Here is a 19,696-nt window from a genome sequence, read left to right as displayed (position 1 = left end):
AGGGCCGCTGGGCACACATAAATACATGAGAGGCCTCGCAACAATTCTATTGCTTTTATTCTTTCCTCAACCATTGTTGTACAATTCTTTTGACACTTGGTATTGATGTTTTTGTACTGTTGTAGAAGAACTACTTATATGCCAAGCTCGCCCCCACATCCATGCCCTTCATGTAGATAATCTGAGCTTAACTACTGACAGTTTAGTTGAAGCAAGCATTTGTATTATTCCTCTGGCCTCATGGAATGCTAACTATTTATTTATTTATTCTGTTTACTTACATTACCACAAAAGGTGTTCACTATTTTGGATCATTACTTACTAGAATATGTTAAGCTATTACCAGCAAAGCACGGGCAATTCGCTATGATCATATAGGTGCAATGTAAAGTAGTTCACACATATGGTCGCAAAAAACACCTTTTGCATTGTAGATTGTATTGTTTGTAGAGTGTAGTTTAAATATGAGTATGAGTAAGCTGCTGGAGATGGTCTAAGCATATTGGAGCACTCTATGTTACCTGCTAGGTGCCAACTATTCAAAATTTACTCCAGGGTAGTAGATAATTTTTATTGTCAAGTTTTATTTTGGTATATGTAACTTTGTAATTGGGTTCTCATTATTTTGTATTGTAAGTTAACAGGTGCTTGAAGTTGCTTAAAGTTGGTGAAATTATGCAGCTTGGATGAGTAAACCTTTTTTGTAGTGACATAAGGAATTTCGAAACTACAAGGAATTTTGAATTTGAAGATTTTTTAGTGAGATGTTGAGGGTGATAATATATGCGTTTTTGTTTTCAATCTTTGTGCACTAACATTTTGTAGAAAGTAGTTTGTTCACCGTTGCAACGCACGGGCACATACCTAGTAGCTATATACGTGTTCAGGGCGTAATTCGTTATCAGACCATAGGATCAAAATACAGTTTTGATTAATGAACTGTAGGCGGTCACTCCCTACAGTAATTGCCTCAGATTTTGTAAAAAAGACAAAACAAAATTTTATAAAGCCCCACCAACTATTAGTTATATACGTGTTCAGGGCGTAATTCATTATCAAATCGTAGGATCAATATACATTTTTGATGATTTTTCTTGTTTTGTCTGCTCCCAGACACGCAACCCATTTAGTTCTAATCCTTCGCCACAGCCTCCAATTGACTGGATTCGGGGGTGACTGGCGTCGGCGAGTCCTGCAGCTCATACAGGCGCTTCGCTGTGGACCCTGTCCCACATGTCAGTGGTCTGGCGGTTGGACACTTCCATGTGGGCTCCGCATGTCGGTGAGATTTCGGGTTGTATAGAGTGCCAACTCCAGCAGCTGAATCGATCCCCGAATACCCTAGTGACGGCGGCGGAGATGGACGACCGAGGCGGCGGCGGGGACGCCAAGAGGTGGCCGTGGTGGGCTGCGGCGAGCGCGGCACAGGCCGCGGCCGGGCTCGCGTGGTTCCGACGGGGCAGGAGCGGAACGGCAGTGGCGATGCCGTTCAAGGCATTCGGCATCGCCTCCCTCATCGTCGGCTCCGGCGCCACCGCCGTCGCCGCTGGGGTGCTTGCCGCGGGCGTCGGATCGGTGAGGCGTCTAGTCGAAGCTTCCGTTCCCGTACGGCGAACGGTTTCGCTGCTCGAATCTTGGCTGATCCGGACATTAATTCGGTTTGTGCGCTGCCGCTGTGTAACATGTGCAGGTGGAGGAGATGAAGGGCGTGGGCGCGAGCATCCGGCGGTGGATGGGAGCTCCTCCTCGCCGAGCGGGAGGTAGTGACTAACCCTCGCACTGCAACTGTGGTCTGTCTGAACCTCTGAGGATTTCTCAGCTCTGGTAGGAAACTACAGAATGAGTGCTGTAGTGTGGGCTGCTTCACGTTTCAGAGCTATGAGAGAGTGTCATTCTGAATTCATAGCCAGAATGCAGGGCAGTAATAAGATTACTGTTGTAACCTGTATTGTATCACAAGCTTTTGATCCCTCAAAATTTATTTCCACAGAGCACATACTCCGAAGTTACTTTGCATCCTTTGTTTGATTTTCTTCTCTGATGAGAAAAAAAATGCAAACTAGCTGAAATCGATTTGTGCCGGATATATAGGTGGTCCGAAGGATGGCAATTCGTGAGTTCCTCCTGACCGGACGGCAGTAGAAGTGTAGAACGCTTGGATTTTTGACAACAACAAAACAAAATGTTTCGCCGCACCGTTTGTTGGAGGCTACACACGGAGCATCCTTGGTCCGCGGAAATCGGAGATCGTGGGGGGTGGGAGGAGCCGTTAACCGCCCCGCGTTCGTGCGCACGCGCCCCTTGGGAATAAAAGCCGTCCATCGGATCGACATCGGACGCCCCCCACAGCGCCACGTGCGCCACTCGCTCGCCCCCGCCTGGGCCCCATAAGGACCACGACGACGCAGCCGCTCTCCCCGGAAGGCCGGAACACTTCCTCCTACGAGATCGCTTAGCGTCGAGGCAATGGCTCGAGCACCTGGCGGCGCCCGCCGGCGGGGCGGAGGCAGCGGCAGGAGGGGCCAGGCGGACGGGGGCCAGGCGGTGCGCAAGGGCCACTGGACGGCGGAGGAGGACGCGGTGCTGCTGAGGCACGTGCTCGTGCACGGCCCCCGGGACTGGAGCTCCATTCGATCCAAAGGCTTCCTGCCGCGCACGGGCAAGTCCTGCCGCCTCCGCTGGGTGAACAAGCTCAGGCCAGACCTCAAGACGTACGCGCAAAACCCTCCCTATGTTTTCTCCGCTCTGGATTCACTTCTCCTTCGCTTTGCCTAGTTTGAGTGCACTGCGAATTCTTAACTGCATTTGCGCTGTTCCGATTGACGCGATTGTGGTTGTTAGAATCACGTTTTGCTTGGGGTTTAGGCTGCACTGATCCCGAACCATCATCCCTCGCACTCTCTCGCCTCTGCACTGCGCAGCGCTTGATTTGTTGCTTTCTGCATTTCGTGCATGGTTCGTCACAAATTCACCAATGGCGATCGCCTGGTTGGGCGCGTCGTCGCAACAGTGGCTGCAAGTTCTCCGCAGAGGAGGAGCGGGTGGTGCTGGAGCTGCAGGCGCAGTTCGGGAACAAATGGGCGAGGATCTCCACCTACTTGCCGGGCAGGACGGACAACGACGTGAAGAACTTCTGGAGCACCCGCCAGAAGCGGATCGCCAGGCTGCTGGGAACGCCTCCCCGCGGCCGGTCCAGCAGGAGCCGGAGCCGCAGCGCCAAGGGCAAGGCGCCTGTTGTTGCCTCCTCTCTCGAGTCACGACCCGCCACCGTGGTAAAGCCCTTGCACGTTGCAGCACACATTGCCCGCTCCTCTCTCTCAGGAACAAAATAATTGCCGTGTTTATCAAGTTTGACTAGATTTACATAAAATGGTATCCACATTTAATTTAAAACAACTCTAAGAGACTATCTATATGCTTCCGAATTGATATAAATAGAGATTTTTATTAAAAAATACCCTCCAAAAGCTTATTTAAAATAGATTCAAAGACCTATCTATTATATACTATAAATATTAATAATTTCTTGTATATATTCATTTAAAATTAACAATACTTGATTTTCTGTAAAACAAGAACGTCATTATGCCGTTCGCTGTTCACTGATGATTATTAGAGTTGTCGTTTGCAGCTTGAATTTGGTGTCACTGGGGATGACGATTTTCTTAAACATGGATCCCTGATGCGTCGTCAGGTTCCCTGCCTGGATGAAGTTCCATTGGAGGGCAGCTCATCCGGTGTTGTCCACCCATGCAGCGCAGCAACACCATTCATGGAGACGCGCAGCGTCAGTGCCGCACTAGCCCCGTATGATTGGGCAGGCTCCGGGCTTTTCAGTTTCGACGACGGAGCACTGCCGCTGGCCTGCAACAGCCACGCGTGCTCGTCATCGAACGCTGCCGCACTGCTGCCGTTCGACCAGCCTCCGTACCCTCTGCTCGACGTCCAAGTCCAAGGGGTACCGGCGGGCTGGAACTGGAACATGGCTCCTGGGTTTGCCAACGCCGGCGCTACGGATCATCTCGCCTACCAGGAGCTGCTCCCGTTGACGCAAGCCGCCCCAATGGTACTCCCGTTCTTCGACGCGGAGTACCCGCTCGGCGGCGTCAAGGCCGAGCTTCCGGACGCCGCGCCCGATAACTTCGACGACCTGCCGCCAGACGTGTTCGACTCCTTCGACCAGCCGCCCCCGCCAGTGTCACCGCCTGCGACTAGCTCTGGGTTTTGACATTGGGCGATTGGCCTTTCTTGTCGACGAGTGCCGTGGTTGCCAATCCTGACATTGATCATTGTTTTTCTGGTTTTGCATTCGCCTGTTCTGACGGTGCTGACAAGTACTGGTGGCCATTTGAAAGCTCTGTAGCCTTTTGTAGGTTGCAGCCGACTGACTTGTAAGCATTGGACATGGAAACTGCACTGTTTGTAAGCATAGTTGCAAGACGCATTAGGTACTAATCATCTGTCTGTGATATATGTAAAAGCTTACTATGTGCTCTAAGATCGGTATCAGAGAGTTTAAGGCCTGTTTAGCAGAGCTTCATGAGATCTAGATTCACCCAAAACAGCTCTACTCCACACACACACACACACACAAACAAAAAACAAACAAACACTCTACCTTCACAAAATCCAAATCCAATGAAACGATAAATTTGAATGGTAGAGCTCATCAAAAAGATGCTCCATAAGGGGCTTCTCGTAGAGTTAGATAGCTATCGTTACCATTAGCACTGGTGTTACACAGTCCATATATATATATATATATATATATATATATATATATATATATATATAGGTTTCATTTTGTTTCTATATATAAAAGAAGAAAAAGGTCCCATCCTCCCGGGTCCCGGCCATCTCCCAACCGTTGCTGGAGACGGAGGGTGCATCCCTCCCGGCCGGCGGCGAACACGACGGTGGACGATGAGCTCATGCACTCCGTGTCGTCGACCCGGGTGCAATCCGAGTAGAAATTATATATTTGTTGGAGATACGATGTCTTTGTATCATATCCCTTTTATAAGACGTGCAGTTGGATGTGTAGTTTGCGTATGTTCGTGAGATACCGTGGTATATATAGTTCGCAGTAGTGGAGCCAGCCAGCCCACCATTGAAGGCTGGGCACCGCCATGGCCCACCTAGACATCCATCTACTCAGCAAGTCGAAAAAAGAAAGCCCATCTAAACGCTTTAGCTTGGGCGCGGGCCTGGCCTGGCCAGGCCAGCGAGTGATACTTCCCACAGAGGCCAGCTGCAAAGTCAGCAAAGTAATTCGGGTGAGGAAGGTTCTTGAGGTTCATATGGGCTGGCCAATCTGGTGAGATACAACGTACGACTTGTTTGGTTGCTTGTTTCTGTATGTCTGTGCTCACCTGCACTGTCGGATGTAGCACCTCGCTGTGAGCCAGGCTGTGGAGAAACGGGTTTTATTTCTGTACTAGGTCTATGCCCGTGCGTTGCTACGGCTGCATTAAAATGCATAACAATGTTAGTGTCAATGTGCCATTATATAGGAACTAATCCTTAGTAATACTGCACTCTTGTAACCGGAGTATCATAAGACCAATACAAGCGGGTAAACTCAATAGTCGCCCAAAGCGAACCAACAAATTAGCCGCAAGCTGCCTATTGTTGGGCGCACTGCACCCTCTGCCCACCGCCTGGCACATTATCATCCTCGTCGTAGGCCTCCTGGTGCTGCTGTTGCCGCCTCCGCATCTCCTCTTCGATGTTCACGTCGTAGTGCATCGTATCCTCGCACTCGTCCAGCTCCATGTCAGTGTACTGTGATACTGGCTTGGGCGGGAGAACAACCTCTAGGGCCTTGCACTGCTCCGAGCTCAACGAGTCCGAGAACTCCACCGAGAAGTGGATGTACAGCTTGCCCTTCATGAAGGGCCTCTGATACATGGGCATGCCTTCATCGTTGATTGTCTTGAAAGAATCTGCACAAATTTAAAGTAATCAATGAGCATTGGCCAAATCACGAAGGCAGAATCATAATCATACGTCAGAATCACCCACCAGGCTTCACAACTTCGCCAGGGTTCAATTTGATCAACAGTTGCCTGTTATCCAAGTGAGTCAGAACAAACTGGAAGCCACACAGAGATTCAGTCAAGGTCAGTGTGTGCTCGTAGAAGAGGTCATCGCCCTTTCTCTTGAACTTGGGATGCTCCTTTTGCTGGAGAACAAAGATGATATCTCCAGTGGCAGTATCAGGCTGCACACGAGCACAAGATAGTTAGAACCCAAGGTTGCACACATTAGTTAGAACAGAAGTTTAGTTTGTGCCAGAGGAATAACTTTAGAACTGAGGACTAAGGAGTCATTACCGCTTCATCAGCTTCGCCAGGGAATGTGATCTTATGCTCGTTCTGCATACCTTTCTCAACTACCACTTCAAAAACTTTCTTCTCCGGCACAACTTTATCACCTTTGCATTGTGGGCATCTATCTTTATCGCTGACGGTCTCTCCAGAACCCTTGCACTCATTGCAAGGATGTTGCATTTGCTGAATCATTCCAGGTCCCAACTGCCGGATTTGAACCTTGAAGCCAGAACATTGACAATCAGCACACCTCGACGAAGCTCCAGACTTGGAACCCTTACTGCACGATTACAAGCACACAATGAGATCCTAAGAATCTAATATAGAAAGCATATTGTAATTGAGTTTTTGGCATCCTTGTGTTGTGGATTCAGATGACCTACCCATTGCACTTGGAGGAGAGGACATTGCTGGACAGAGAGAGATTCTTTGATGTGCCATTGTACAAATCCTCCATAGAAACCTTCAGAGGATGAACCACATCACCTCCTCGTTGTTGCCTTCTGCCCCTACTGCTGCCACCTTTGCACAAGTACAAACAGGGTGAGCCACTATGTAGGCAATTCTTGATCAAATGGCATTGCATCAGTTTTTTTTGTTTTGTAACATACCTCCAAAAGGGCTTTCACCACCAAAGAATGACTGGAATAAGTCGAAGGGATCATGCATCCCACCACCGCCTCCCATTCCCTCCTTGAGGGCATCCTCCCCATACTGATCATAGATCTCTCGCTTTTCAGGGTCGCTGAGGACCTCATAAGCCTGAGCTTGCTCCTTGAACTGAAATAGAAGCATGAACCCTTAGTTTTTATCATAAATCAGCAGCTCCATTCGACCATTCATACAACCTTGTAACCAAACATCGCCATACTCTTGTAGATTAAGAAAAATGATATATACACACTATCAGGGAAGAGCAAAACACCATCATAGCAACACTGGAATAACAACATATGAGATAAATCATTCTAGGAAATCAAAACACACTATAGATCAGACAAGTAACCACACTGTATTTAGATAAGTCATAAGCAGTGTCATAAGCAGAATGTGTGTATTCACATCTTTTAGGACTAACAAATTCAGGGATTCAAATCAGTTAAATCATATTTTCAGGATCAGTTTGACAATTCGAATGAATAGAGACAACTACAGCATTCAGTTCAGGAAATTGAACCATGCATGTGCCTATTCACAATTAAAGGTCAGTGCATTGATCTAACAACTCAAGGATTCAAATAAGTGGATCAGTTTTTAGAATCAGTATGGCAATTCGAACTGGTAGATCACTATACAACGTTAGGTAAACTGAACCAAGCATGCCCCTCTGTTCCTCACATAAAGATTGGCAATCATTTTCATCAGAAGATACAGCCTGACCATTATAGCATCAAACCAACCATCTATTATACAACAACAGTCAGGTCTAACAAGACTAAGACGATATCAATAAAATATAACTATATATAGACACGATAGTATAGAACGAATCAAGGATTCTGGCATGATCAACGAGCTTTCTAATAATTAATTACTAATTATCCGACTAACGATACCACATAGAGCGACAATTTCCATGCAACCAATATTCATAACAGTTTCCATGCAACCAATATTCATAACAGTTTCCATGCAACATCTCCTTCCCCATACGAATTCCCTCCACTACCCCAACCCATTAAACCCATCTAAATCCACGCCGCCTCAGATCCAAACCACCGCTCTGAACCCACAAGCACCAGCACCTTATGAAATCGACACAGCCAAACCGTCTCAACATCGACGCAAACCCGACAACCCGCCTACTAATCCCCGGCGCGGACAGGTCGGAGCCAGACGAAGTGACCAGCTCGCGCGCTCACCTTATCGGGGTCGCCGCCCTTATCGGGGTGGTCCTTGATGGCGGCCTTGCGGTAGGCCTTCTTGAGGTCATCCTGTGACTCGTCCTTGGAGACCCCCAGGATCTCGTAGTACCTGCAAGGCCACCTGAACTCTGTGCAGACTGATCATAATAGTTAGCTCATTGGCTGTACTGCTGCTGGTAGTGGGCAAAGCTTGTAGGATGTGAACGACAACTCTGAGCTACATTACTATCTGGGTAGGAACTCTGATACAATTGGTCATGATTATTCACAGAACTTCCATTACCAGGCATTGTTTTGATGATAATAGTAATTGCTTGTTGCATATCCTGGCATGGTCTGATGAGCACCAACAGTATAATATGTGTTACTTGTGGGACCAACATAAGATTCTGAATCCAGAAACGATGTAAGAAGCTGGTAAGCAGCATCTGGACCTTGATCAACTCCTCATTGAACAGAAGAATCATTTGCCACTTGTGGATAGTTATAGTAATGGTTTTGATGTTGTAGAGCACTGTAGACCTGTTGAACCGATGTTAGATAAAGCACATAAGAGTTAGCTGACCGAATCACATGAGATTCACTCTTTGTCACACTTTGAATATATCCTGAAACTGATACATCCCTCTGGAGATCATAATAAACAGACTTTTGATTCATAATAACAATTAAATAGTACAAGAAACTCTCAGTCAGAAAAGTCAAATGATGGCTAGGAGGTAAAGACAGGTATAGAGATGGAATGGTTTACTCCTAGCTCCTGCTCTGGTAATTAGAAAAAACAACGAGAGAAACCATTGTCAGATCAGCATTCCATACAGAACAGCACATCTGGCACTGGCAGAACAAAACGACTATGGAAAGAAAGTGTGAAACCTGGATTCATGGTGTGAGCATGGAAATCACCACAAAGGCACTGCTAGTGCTTGCTTACTACTTGACCATAAGGCCATCATAAGTAATACTAATCAATCAATATGAACAGCATCAGAGACTATGAAGCAAGTGCCAACAAAGATTTGTATGCAATAATGCAGCAACGTAAGATTTTTTTCCTTGCTATTATAACATGTGATCAGCCCCTAAAGTATGGAAGCCAATCAATATCTTGACATGTGTTAGGTTGAAAAACAAGGGCAAGATAAAAGAATGGACCTTTTCTTATTGTGGATTTGTTGTGAATTTGATTAACCACAAAGAGGCTGAATTGTGCGGATATGGGTGGTAGACTGGCGTGCGGGCGGTTCGCGGCGGCGGCAGGCGTGCGGGCTGCGCATGCGGTTCGGGAGCGGAGGTATTCGCTGCGACGGGCGAGCGGGCTTGAGGGCGTGCGAGATTCGCGGCGGGATGCGGGGGACAAGCGGGCGTGCGGACGTTTCGCACGGGCTGGCGTGCGGTAGCGGGGGGCGTTGGGTAGCGGCGGGGGCAGTCTACAATACCTCCTTAATAGTTAAGTAGAGATAGCTAATTGAAGGAAAATGATCCCTAAGATTATCCAAAATATATTGAAAATGGCACAAATATCAAGACAGGGATGAAAAAATAGACAAAAACTATCACCATGGAAATATTTAGTGTATAACATTATTCACCTTGGTCCTGGATTTTTTAACGATAGAATGACCGACGGTAACTTCATTCCAGAATGAAGTGAAATTTCATGCCATTAAATCAACATATGTCAAATCCAGAACAAAAGACAGACCAAATAATTCTAGAAAGGAATCATTAGTTATGATACAACAAAAGAAACCAAAGACAAACCTTGAATTATAAGTGGTCATCTATGCTTCAGAATGCGAAAGTAAGTCTCAAACATAGCAGAAATTGTTTCTTTTTTTATCCCTTTTCTCTCCTTCGGATCAAGAGTGAAGGAAATTGCTCTAAAATCTGCATCAACCTGCAAAAATACAATGGAAATGACTATACAAACTCACACAGCCTCCAAGTAAATAATGTCTTATCTGATGTTACCTCCTGTCTAGCTTTTGAGATCAGTTCATGTCTGGTTTTCTTCTTATTACTAACTGGCAATTGCTTTGGAACCTCCTCATTTTTGCCAATGTTTATTCCTCTTTGGTTTACCTTTTTCTCCTCAATCTCATCTTTTCCAATATCTCCATCAAATCTCAAAGACAGGAAGACCTACAATAAACATCCCAATATGTAGTCAGTAATGATAGGATATTGATTCATGCTCAGTTTCTTTTAGAAATAAACTACATGAAAACGGTACAAAATGAACATTATTAAATACATATGACAAATAAGACAGACGATAATCACCATAGCTTAATGCTATCAGGATGAAGCTGGCAATCATTGAGCTTCACATGATCTGCAATCAACCTTGTTAAGAATGCAGGGTACAAACTTGTTGTCTGAGGATTTTAATGGAAGCAGGAAAAGTTTCTTTACTGACATTTGCTGTATACGATCATTTCTGAGCTCCTTTCCAGGATAACATTATTTCGGTCGATGAGATTGTGCCAAATCAGATCAGTTCATCCAGAGTAAGGTAGATATTAGTTTATCGATAGTTTTATGCCATTCATGTGCGTAGTGGCTTATTGAACAATGGTGTGCATCTATGCACGACTGAATACATCAGAGAACACAAGCCGTTTATGGAAGGCAATGGTGGTGACACAAAATTGCAGTTCACCGGACTCCCTTGCTCCACCGAGAGAGAGGCACTGGTGATGACAGGGAAAAAACCCAACTCAATTGAAGGGCACAAGCTTCAGATGTGGCATATCGTTCGAAGGATTCAGGTTGTAACTTGAACTGTGATTATTTGCCTACGCTTGCCGCATCTCGAAACGTCCTAGCCAGACAGCGATTTTAACTCAACTGCTTCAAGCACAGAAGCACTACCAGAGCAGAGCATTTCAGCACGCGCGCGCGAGTTGGGAGAGAGAGAGAGCCTGACCTTGGAGATCGCGGAGGCGGGTGAGCAGGACCTAGAGGAACTCCGACCTGAGCCTGGCGCCGGCGTCGGTGGCGCTGGCGGCCATTTGTCTCACCGGAAAGGCGGAAACGCAGCGCCCGAGGCTGCTGTGGCGGTGTCACGGCTGCTGGGGATGCGGACTGGACGGCTCGCGGCGGGCGTAGGGACGGCGCGCGGGCGTTTCTCGGCGTGGGGGCGGATATGCGGCGGTCGCGGCGGGCGTGGGGTTCCCGGCTGGCAAGTGTGCGTGCGGGCGGGCGTGCGGTGCGGGTGGTAGGCGAGCGGTTCGGTTACGGTAGACGTTCGGTACCGGCGGAATTCGCGGCGGCGGGCGTGCTTCGCGCGGGCGGTTCGCGGCGGGCGGGCGGTTCGGTAGCGGCGGGAGTTCGGTACCGGCGGGATTCGCGGCGGCGGGCATGCGGGATTCGCGGCGGCGTGCTGGCGTTTTGCGCGGGCGTTTGGTAGAGCGGGGGCAGTCTACAATAGACTCTTAATAGTTAGTAGAGATCTCGGGAGCCAGACCCTGGCTAGCCTGTTTGGAGCGGCCAGACTCCACTGCGAAACGAACCAAACATGCCTCGAGAAAGGAATGCAACATGGCCTTTTTTTTTTCTGTAGCCATAAGGTGCATGCCTTATAATAAGTGATAGTAACCCACACCGACCTGTGGAGTTTGTGCATGCCTTATAATAAGTGTAGTTTCTTTGTAAGCATATGGTTTGGTTAGGGCTTGGGAATATATGGTTTTGTTAAAACTTTTCATGCATGGGTGCTATCTTTGAACTACGAAGACCTCAGGTCAAAGCTCCGGTAACTCATGACGCAGTAGTATACGTGGCTTTGGGTTTCGTTAACTGTTGTTACCTTCGCATGCCTTACCTTAAACGTTCTGGACATTTTGCGCACATGATTCCTGAGTTTGCTGGAATCCCTACCGGAACTGGTTCTAGTTCTAGGCTCATACCACGCGTCCCATTCCTGCGCTTTTCTAGTGCCCAGCTGCTAGCTTGTGCATCTCGCTCCTCCCCAGCTAGAGGCCCAGACCCCAGTGGAGATCCGCCGTTTGCTTCCGTCACCGTTGACTCCTCTCTTGCCACAGTTGCCACTTGTTGCCACACACAAGTTTTCCTGAAAACGTGCTCGGTTTTGACTTGCCAATCAAGCAGGTTCCGTGTACGTAGTAGCTAGCTACGGAATTTGGCCAGATCCAGCAGGTTTCGTGTCTAGTGGCTACGGCATTATTAGGCCCCGTGTGTGTTGGCTGACAGACGTTATTATTATCGGCTCGGGGACAAACTTGTTGGAGGAAGATGAAGCATATATGCAAAGCAAGAACAGCGCCGCAACGCAACGCATCAGTCGCTGCAGCAGCGAGGACGTACGGCATCGGCACCCGACGCCAGCTTTAAACTAGAGCGGAACTACAGCCTGTTGCGCGTTGACAGTTTCACGGATCCCGTCTCGGCTTACACTACGCGTTTGACATTTTGACTCCCTGCCGTTGGCGTCTCGGAGCTGGAGCTCAGGAGCTGCCAGGGGAAACGGCACGTTCTGTGTGCCCGTGTGGGTCAAACGGAACGTGATGCACGACCGCTGTAGTAGCTTGCCGGGAACAGCTTCCGCGCCCGCGGGATGCGGTGATGATCGCACGGCACGGGCTCGGGTTTTGGATGTGTTGAAAAATGCGTGTTAAACAATGGTTCCTTGAAACGGGATGGCAGCCGGCCTCCTCTGGATTTCAGCCCCCGTGCACGTGCTACCGATGTGTTTAGGTTTACTCAAGAACAGTTTCGTTAGGGATCAATATCGATAATCAGCTTATTCGTTTGTCTTCAATCCATACCGATTTCTACTGTAAAAACTCAAGATAGGTCCACTGAAGCTGCGTATAGTGAACGGTAACAATTCGGTCCTGGCACATTCCAATCGAGCAGAACTGAAGTTCGGCAGGCCTGGCCTAACTCCACCGCTCTCCGCTGTCCGCTCCACGGTCCGGCCGGCCACCATCAGACCTCACTCACACGCAGGAGTAACTCCCGGAAAAAAGGAAGGGAAGGCGAGTCAAAGGCGAGACCAGACAAAACGACGCCAAATTGGGCTTCCTCTCGCTCGCGTCGCGGAGCAAGTCGGGGACGGATTCCGGCGAAATGCCTGTCCACGCCTCCGTTTGTCGTTAGGTTGGGCGCCCGGCCACCCGGGCCCGGGCGGCAACACGCGCCGGCCGGCAGCCTTGCACCCACCACGATCCCCGAGCGCGCGGCATGAATGCGCGTTCTGCACGCAAGCGCCACCGCCACCACTTGGTCTGCCCATCTCTCTCTCTCTCGCTCGCTCTCTCTCTTTGTATGGAGGCATTGCCGCCACTTGGCTGCTCTCCCGCCGTTGCATGATTATGCTACTCGTATCACGATTGATCGATCTTTTTTTTCCGCAAATAAATTTATTCCGCAATGGAGATTAACTAACTATTTCCTCCCGAGGAGAAGACCGACTTGCTGCCAGTGCCTCTTACTGTTATAATGTGCTAGTTAGAACTAAAACCAACTGAAGACGAATGAGATTGACGGATCAAAGGCTTACAGTTCAGCCGTGCGTGAGCAGGTCAGCATACTCGTAGTCGTAGCCTGCCTAGTGCTGCAGAGATGGCTTCCTTTGTTTTTTTTCATTCCGTGCAGAGATGGTTAAATAATAAAGTACTGTTTTTTGAGCCAGTTGAGTACCAGACTATCAGTACAGTAATAACACTGAGTGCCAATGCCTAGAATGCTAGAACATGTAAACAAACAAACCAGTCTAATATAAATAAACAAGCTGTTCTCCTGATCTCCCCATTAGTACATTACTACGGGTAGCATCACGCTATTGCTCGGTTTGGAGATAATGTATTCGAACGGGTTTATTCTGTGTTCTGTCCAGACGAAGACTGACTTCATCTCGTCGTCTAATTTATTACTAGTTTGCAGCAACAACTGAAGATCGAAGGCCAATAAGATCGACGGATCAAGAACTTACTGCTCAGCTCACAGCAGGTCAGTCAGACGAACCTACTGCTGCAGAGCCTTTGTTTTTTCAGGACCACGAGACATGCATGGTTGGCTATACTATGTCAATGCGTAGAACCTTCTATAAAGAAATCATCAGTTCAATGGTACATCTACAGCTACTACAAACACAACCTACACCGATTGGGCAATATGATTAATGCCCTACACGGTATTAGGAAATACTCCTTCCATTTTTTTTATTTGTCGCGTTCAAAAATAAACTAACGTGATGACAAATATTCGATAACGTGTGTAGTATATGTATGGTGAATGACGTTGTCATTTTCTATTGCGAAATATTGGAATAGACGACTGTTCGAACAATTCCTGATGGGTACAAATTAGCGGTCGCGGCCTCTTTATTAAATGGCCGACAGTACTTACAATTTTTGCTGAAAGGTGGAATTTATGGATCGGCCTTTGTATAGTTCATAGTTTTTTCTGACAGTTGTAAGTTGGTCGGTCGACGATCTCTGTTAAATCTGAAAGACGGTTTATACATTTTTTCAGTTATGCTAAGAGCAAGTATAATAACAACTCTCTTGCCACATGGGGATTAGAATTCTCCTCAACCACTCAATGTCTCAATTGCCACGAATATGTTTAACTCTCGCCTTCTCTTCAGCATCTAAACAGCCAATGAGGTTGGACAATGTAAAACTCTTATCTCTTAGGCTGTCTTTAACCGTTTACTCATCCTATCTCCTATTTCACCCACTATATCAAATTTTACTCCGTGAAAAATACAGTCTACAGCTTAAAACAATTTTTTCGACCATATGTACGATTTGCTGGAGACAACCTTGTGTTAGAAGTAGCAAAATTTGATCATGTCTATGATAGCTTAGCAATGATGCAGCCTGCCACAAGGTCATCCGATTGCATGCAACCAAAATTCTCGTTTGACCGGTATATATATTTCATGAACTTGTTCTACTATAGAATAACCATCATTTATTCTGTAGCCATGAAACTACTTAGAGTAGAGAGCGAGTAAGCGGCAGACATTTTGCCGGTCAATAATGTAGTCATCTCGTTTGATATAGTGCATGCAATAGCTGTTTCAGTCACCACCGAAATTAAAGATCGAGCTAACAACGAGAGGGATGGAGCTCATCAGCACCAAGAGGTACTAGAAGACAGCGCATTTAGCAAAACTTGCCTTGATTAATTACAAGCTTTTAGAATTGCTATAGATTTATACGGACCAAGCTTATAAAAATACTAATAATAATTTGTAGACCATTTAGTAAAACATGCTCGATTTAATAAATTTCTACCATGTAATGGAAAATGGAGTTGATCCTCGGCTTAGGGCGGCTTCAATAATGCTTGAATAATTAGCTCGTAAAATGTTTTATTAAATAAGAAAGAATAATAAATTAACTCTTTACGAAGAGTTAAGCCCAGATGTTTTTCTATAATTCGTGTGTCTATATTTGTTATCCTAACATGTTAGGTTGCTTTAATTTTTTTTAATTACATGATCTAGCAAATTGATTTTATCGTTGAGAGGGAAAGTGAGGGCCCACCAATACCAGTCCACGGCGCAAAATTACAAGGCTACCAGTATTTATAGCCGGGGGCTGCTGGAGCAGAGCTCTACCTCCCCGCACTCGGCAGTCGACACTTCTGTGATCCGTCTCCTAGTGCTCGTAGCCTAACCATGGACGCTACAGCCCAACGAGCCATGGCAGAAGACACAAGCGATGCACCAACTACATCTTGCTCTTGTTCGTCCTCTACATCCTCATCCTCACTCGTGAATGACGCGCCGGCGCCGCAAGAGGTTCCCAAGAACTCCAAAGGCACGAAGAAGCGGAAGAGAGCCTCTTCGCCGGACGACTCCCGCGAAGCAGAAGCCGACGGCAGCAGCAATAACGGCCAGCAAGGCGAGGAGAGCAGCAGCTGCTGCACCACCCACGACAACAACGAGGCTTGCGTCGGCAGCAACAAGGCCGAGGCGGCAGCCACCACCGGCGGTGGCGCGGCGGCGTCCAGGAGCCGCAGGAGGAGCGGGTACAAGCACCCGTCGTACCGCGGCGTGCGGCGCCGGAGCTGGGGCAAGTGGGTGTCGGAGATCCGTGAGCCCCGCAAGAAGTCGCGCATCTGGCTGGGCACGTTCCCCACGGCGGAGATGGCGGCGCGCGCGCACGACGTGGCCGCGCTGGCCGTCAAGGGCCGCGCCGCCGCGCACCTCAACTTCCCGGAGCGCGCCCACGAGCTGCCCCGGCCGGCGTCCGCCTCCCCCGCGGACATCCAGGCCGCGGCGGTCCTAGCCGCGGCGGCGGCGGCGGCCGTGGACGTGGACGTGGACGTGCAGTGCGACGACGCGGCTCCGTCGCCCTCGCCGGAAGCTGCCGCCTGCTGCCCCGAGACGGCGGCGGCGTATGGCGACGGAGGACAGGGACGGGAGGAGGAGAGCACGCTGTTCGACCTGCCCGACCTCCTCCTCGACCTGCGGGACGGGCTGTGGTGGCCGGCGGCAATGGCCGCTGAGCATTACGACGGCTGCGACGCCGTCGTCGGGATGCACGAGCCGCTCTTGTGGGCCGAGTTGTGAAGCATACGGGCCTTTTCGAAGAAAATAGAGGGAACGGACATACTAGTATGCTTGCTATTCTTAAATCAGTACTAGTATTGGCGTATCGGTATTGCCTGTGCCTGATTTAGGATTGGGCATGGAGCAGCTACCCCGTGTGTTCTTTCCGTACCAGGTTGTGATCGAGTGAGCACTAGACTGTGCTAGAGGCGTCGACTGATAGCAGCAGTCTGATGCATCTGCAAATCGCTATTGTTTTCTACTAGTAGCAGATGGGTGCATTTCGCATCAACAATGATAGTATTATTGTTGATCTTAGAGAAGAAGAAAAAATGCAGAAAATATAATAGTCCGGGTGAGCTATTTCTGTTTGTTAGTACTCCCTCCGTTTCTTTTTATTTATCGCTGGATAGTGTAATTTTGCACTATCCAGCGACAAATAAAAAGAAACGGAGGGAGTACTTAATAAGTGGTGATCAGACATCCGTTCGGAGGTCGTTTTATGGCCGGTGCCGGTGAGAGCAGAGCAGCAGCATGCAGACTTGCAGTGTCCATGTCAACGTTGCTTAGATTCTCACTGGACTGCTCCAGCTCGCAACGTTGCCGCTCCCATGTCGTTATTACGTCAAGAAAAAGTCGAATTGCTTTTTTTAAAAAAAAAACTTTGTCACGCCAACTGGACACACACTCGTAGTATATTCCTGCGCCTGGTTCGGTACAGACTCCACGTTAAGGTTAGTACAGCGTACAGCTGCTGCAAACAAAACACGGGGCGTGAACGAAGAATGGACCCCGATCCGACAAACGCGGGCGGAGCCGCACGGGAGGTTCCGTTCCGTTCCGTTCCGTTCCATGCCGCCCGCGCGTGCCAACAACTGCTGGGCCTCGCTCTGACAGACCGGGAGAGGAACAAACAGGCGAGCGGCGGTTAGGTGCAGAGCCAACTGACACAAGCACGCCGTCGGTATATTCCTGCGTTCCATTCCACGAGCACCCGCGACCGCGAGGATTTGGCTTGGCTCGGTCTTGATACATACGTAGGCGACCGCCGGAGCGATCCCGTCACATGCACGGACACATGGCCAGGCGAGCACGCACCGTGTAAAGATGTGTGTCTACGTCATCTTTTCCCCTTGCACGACTGATTTTTTTTTGGATTATAGAATTTTGTAATTCACCTAGGAGTCATGTACCAGTTGTGTATTCCTATCATATAAAAATTTATAACTCATGTACAAATATAGAGACATCGATACTATAAATTTTTTGCATTACAGGCCTGGCCCGTCGATGGGCGTAAGTGCGGGGTGTGCACAAGCTCATGCACCTCCTAATCGATGGCCCCCATATTTTTTTGATTTAGCCTTAACAAATATTAAGTAGATGTCAAGACACTGTCGTTTTTGGTATAGAACATTACATATTTAAGTTATTTAAGTGAGTGAAAGGATATCTTAGCTATACCGTACATATAATTTTTTCATATATATTTAATATTGAGTTTGCTCCGGGGCTCCATATTTCTGGAGACGGACCTGTTGTGCAACACTTTTTTGCCATCTTTGATTTTAATATATTATTATATTAGGCTTAAGAGTCCAACCACCATAATTCTATGGCTACTTCGTCCTCAGCGTCCATCCAATCCATTATCGAAAAGCTCAGCAAGATAAATTGTAGCATATAAAAGACATGTATCCTGACCATGCTATGAGGATCACATATGGACGACTACCACGCCAGGACTTCACCGATACCACAAGCTATGGTGAAGGCTCACCAAGATGGCATAGAAATCATAATCGCCAACTATGTCCGTAAAAAGCGGTATGCAACATATTATACCTTCTCTCATCCATGACAAAAAGATGTCATGACACATGTGGTGAGAGGCGCCACCACAACGGCGGCATGGATCACCATCTAGGCAATATTTTTCTCTATGATAATTAGGGCACATTTCATCAACACGAGAATTGTCATAACTACCAATCTGAAGAATGATGAAAAGTCCATACAACAAAACCTCTAGGCAATATTTTTTGCTGCGTTTTTTTTTTTTGGCTTAAATCGTATCGCATAGAGTAAGCAAATGGACCATTATGTCGAGGCAATCAACACTACAACAGAGATCATATGAGGTTTAGACACCGTACCTCTGATCTAGACACACCCCACCCCCGGGCTGCGCGTCATCACAGCAGGCAGGCAGAGGACCATGGCCACGCCCACATGCACGGCGCGGGCAGGGGTCATCAGTCACTACTCACTAGCGCAGGGCGAGATGCGTCGTACTTGCCTGCCGACACGGTAATTATACGTTAACCGGGGACGGACGGGTCGGCTCGCCCGAGGGCACAAGGCTTTCCTTTCCTTCGTTGTCGCCGTCCGGCCAGGTCGATCGGCGGGCGGTCGGCCAGGTCGTCGCCGGACCAGCAGCATCAGCATGTTGGTGTGACCGTCCGATCGATCCATGCAAACCCTGATTGATTATCAGTTCGTGATTGCCCCACGCGCTCGTTGGGATTTGAAGCGTACACGCGGCGAGCCTGAAAGGTACTCCTGTCCTGTACTAGTAGCTAGCTAGTTTTGTGGTGGGATCAGTAAAGAGCACGAAAGGAAGCTACTATATATATATGCCGCCGGCAATCGTCGTTAACAACGACGCAAACATGTCCGCCGGCGCTGCATTAGGTAACAATTCAACTGATCATCGAGACACTACCGGAATCAACCTCTTCGCCGAGTGCCGGAAGCACTCGGCGAAGCCTTAAAAACACTCGGCAAAGCTAAGGCTCGGCAAACAGTACATCGGCAAATACTTCTTTGCCGAGTACTTTTTTTCGGGCACTCGGCAAAGATCTTTGCCGAGTGTCATGGTGCACTCGGCAAAGAAAAGCGACCGTTACGGCGCCGGTTGACGGAGACGGCGGCTTTGCCGAGTGTCAATGGTGACACTCGGC

The 19,696-nt window shown here is 48.2% G+C and overlaps 3 protein-coding genes and 1 pseudogene across 3 annotated transcripts; 3 read left to right on the top strand and 1 right to left on the bottom strand.

Annotated features, from left to right (window-relative positions):
• Positions 1 to 1,163: 1,163 nt before the first annotated feature.
• On the top strand, positions 1,164 to 2,014 carry LOC118473613 (uncharacterized). The gene is made up of 2 exons (XM_035963527.1): positions 1,164 to 1,575; positions 1,691 to 2,014. The coding sequence occupies exons 1-2, from the start codon at positions 1,234 to 1,236 to the stop codon at positions 1,769 to 1,771; spliced, it is 423 nt and encodes a 140-aa protein (XP_035819420.1). The 5' UTR covers positions 1,164 to 1,233; the 3' UTR covers positions 1,772 to 2,014.
• A 90-nt stretch (positions 2,015 to 2,104) lies between these two features.
• LOC541747 (probable transcription factor MYB58) lies at positions 2,105 to 4,514 on the top strand. The gene is made up of 3 exons (XM_020545522.3): positions 2,105 to 2,711; positions 3,011 to 3,272; positions 3,632 to 4,514. The coding sequence occupies exons 1-3, from the start codon at positions 2,467 to 2,469 to the stop codon at positions 4,226 to 4,228; spliced, it is 1,104 nt and encodes a 367-aa protein (XP_020401111.1). The 5' UTR covers positions 2,105 to 2,466; the 3' UTR covers positions 4,229 to 4,514.
• A 1,111-nt stretch (positions 4,515 to 5,625) lies between these two features.
• On the bottom strand, positions 5,626 to 8,311 carry LOC109942943 (dnaJ protein homolog 1-like; annotated as a pseudogene).
• Positions 8,312 to 15,813: 7,502 nt separating this feature from the next.
• Positions 15,814 to 17,109, top strand: LOC109943041 (ethylene-responsive transcription factor TINY). Its single transcript, XM_020545802.3, has one exon. The coding sequence runs from the start codon at positions 15,858 to 15,860 to the stop codon at positions 16,752 to 16,754; it is 897 nt and encodes a 298-aa protein (XP_020401391.1). The 5' UTR covers positions 15,814 to 15,857; the 3' UTR covers positions 16,755 to 17,109.
• Positions 17,110 to 19,696: the final 2,587 nt, after the last annotated feature.

This window comes from Zea mays, chromosome 10 (genome assembly GCF_902167145.1).
Source record: "Zea mays cultivar B73 chromosome 10, Zm-B73-REFERENCE-NAM-5.0, whole genome shotgun sequence".
NCBI lineage: Eukaryota > Viridiplantae > Streptophyta > Magnoliopsida > Poales > Poaceae > Zea > Zea mays.
The sequence above is the reverse complement of the archived record's forward strand: the minus strand, read 5'-3'. Positions and strand labels throughout refer to the sequence as shown.

Bases quoted from the DNA above. Each gene is read 5' to 3' on its own strand.
- LOC118473613 (XM_035963527.1), top strand. From the start codon at position 1,234: ATGTCAGTGGTCTGGCGGTTGGACACTTCCATGTGGGCTCCGCATGTC. The intron at 1,576-1,690 runs GTGAGGCGTCTA...TAACATGTGCAG, and splicing joins TTGCCGCGGGCGTCGGATCG to GTGGAGGAGATGAAGGGCGT.
- LOC541747 (XM_020545522.3), top strand. From the start codon at position 2,467: ATGGCTCGAGCACCTGGCGGCGCCCGCCGGCGGGGCGGAGGCAGCGGC. The intron at 2,712-3,010 runs GTACGCGCAAAA...TCGTCGCAACAG, and splicing joins CTCAGGCCAGACCTCAAGAC to TGGCTGCAAGTTCTCCGCAG. The intron at 3,273-3,631 runs GTAAAGCCCTTG...TGTCGTTTGCAG, and splicing joins AGTCACGACCCGCCACCGTG to CTTGAATTTGGTGTCACTGG.
- LOC109943041 (XM_020545802.3), top strand. From the start codon at position 15,858: ATGGACGCTACAGCCCAACGAGCCATGGCAGAAGACACAAGCGATGCA.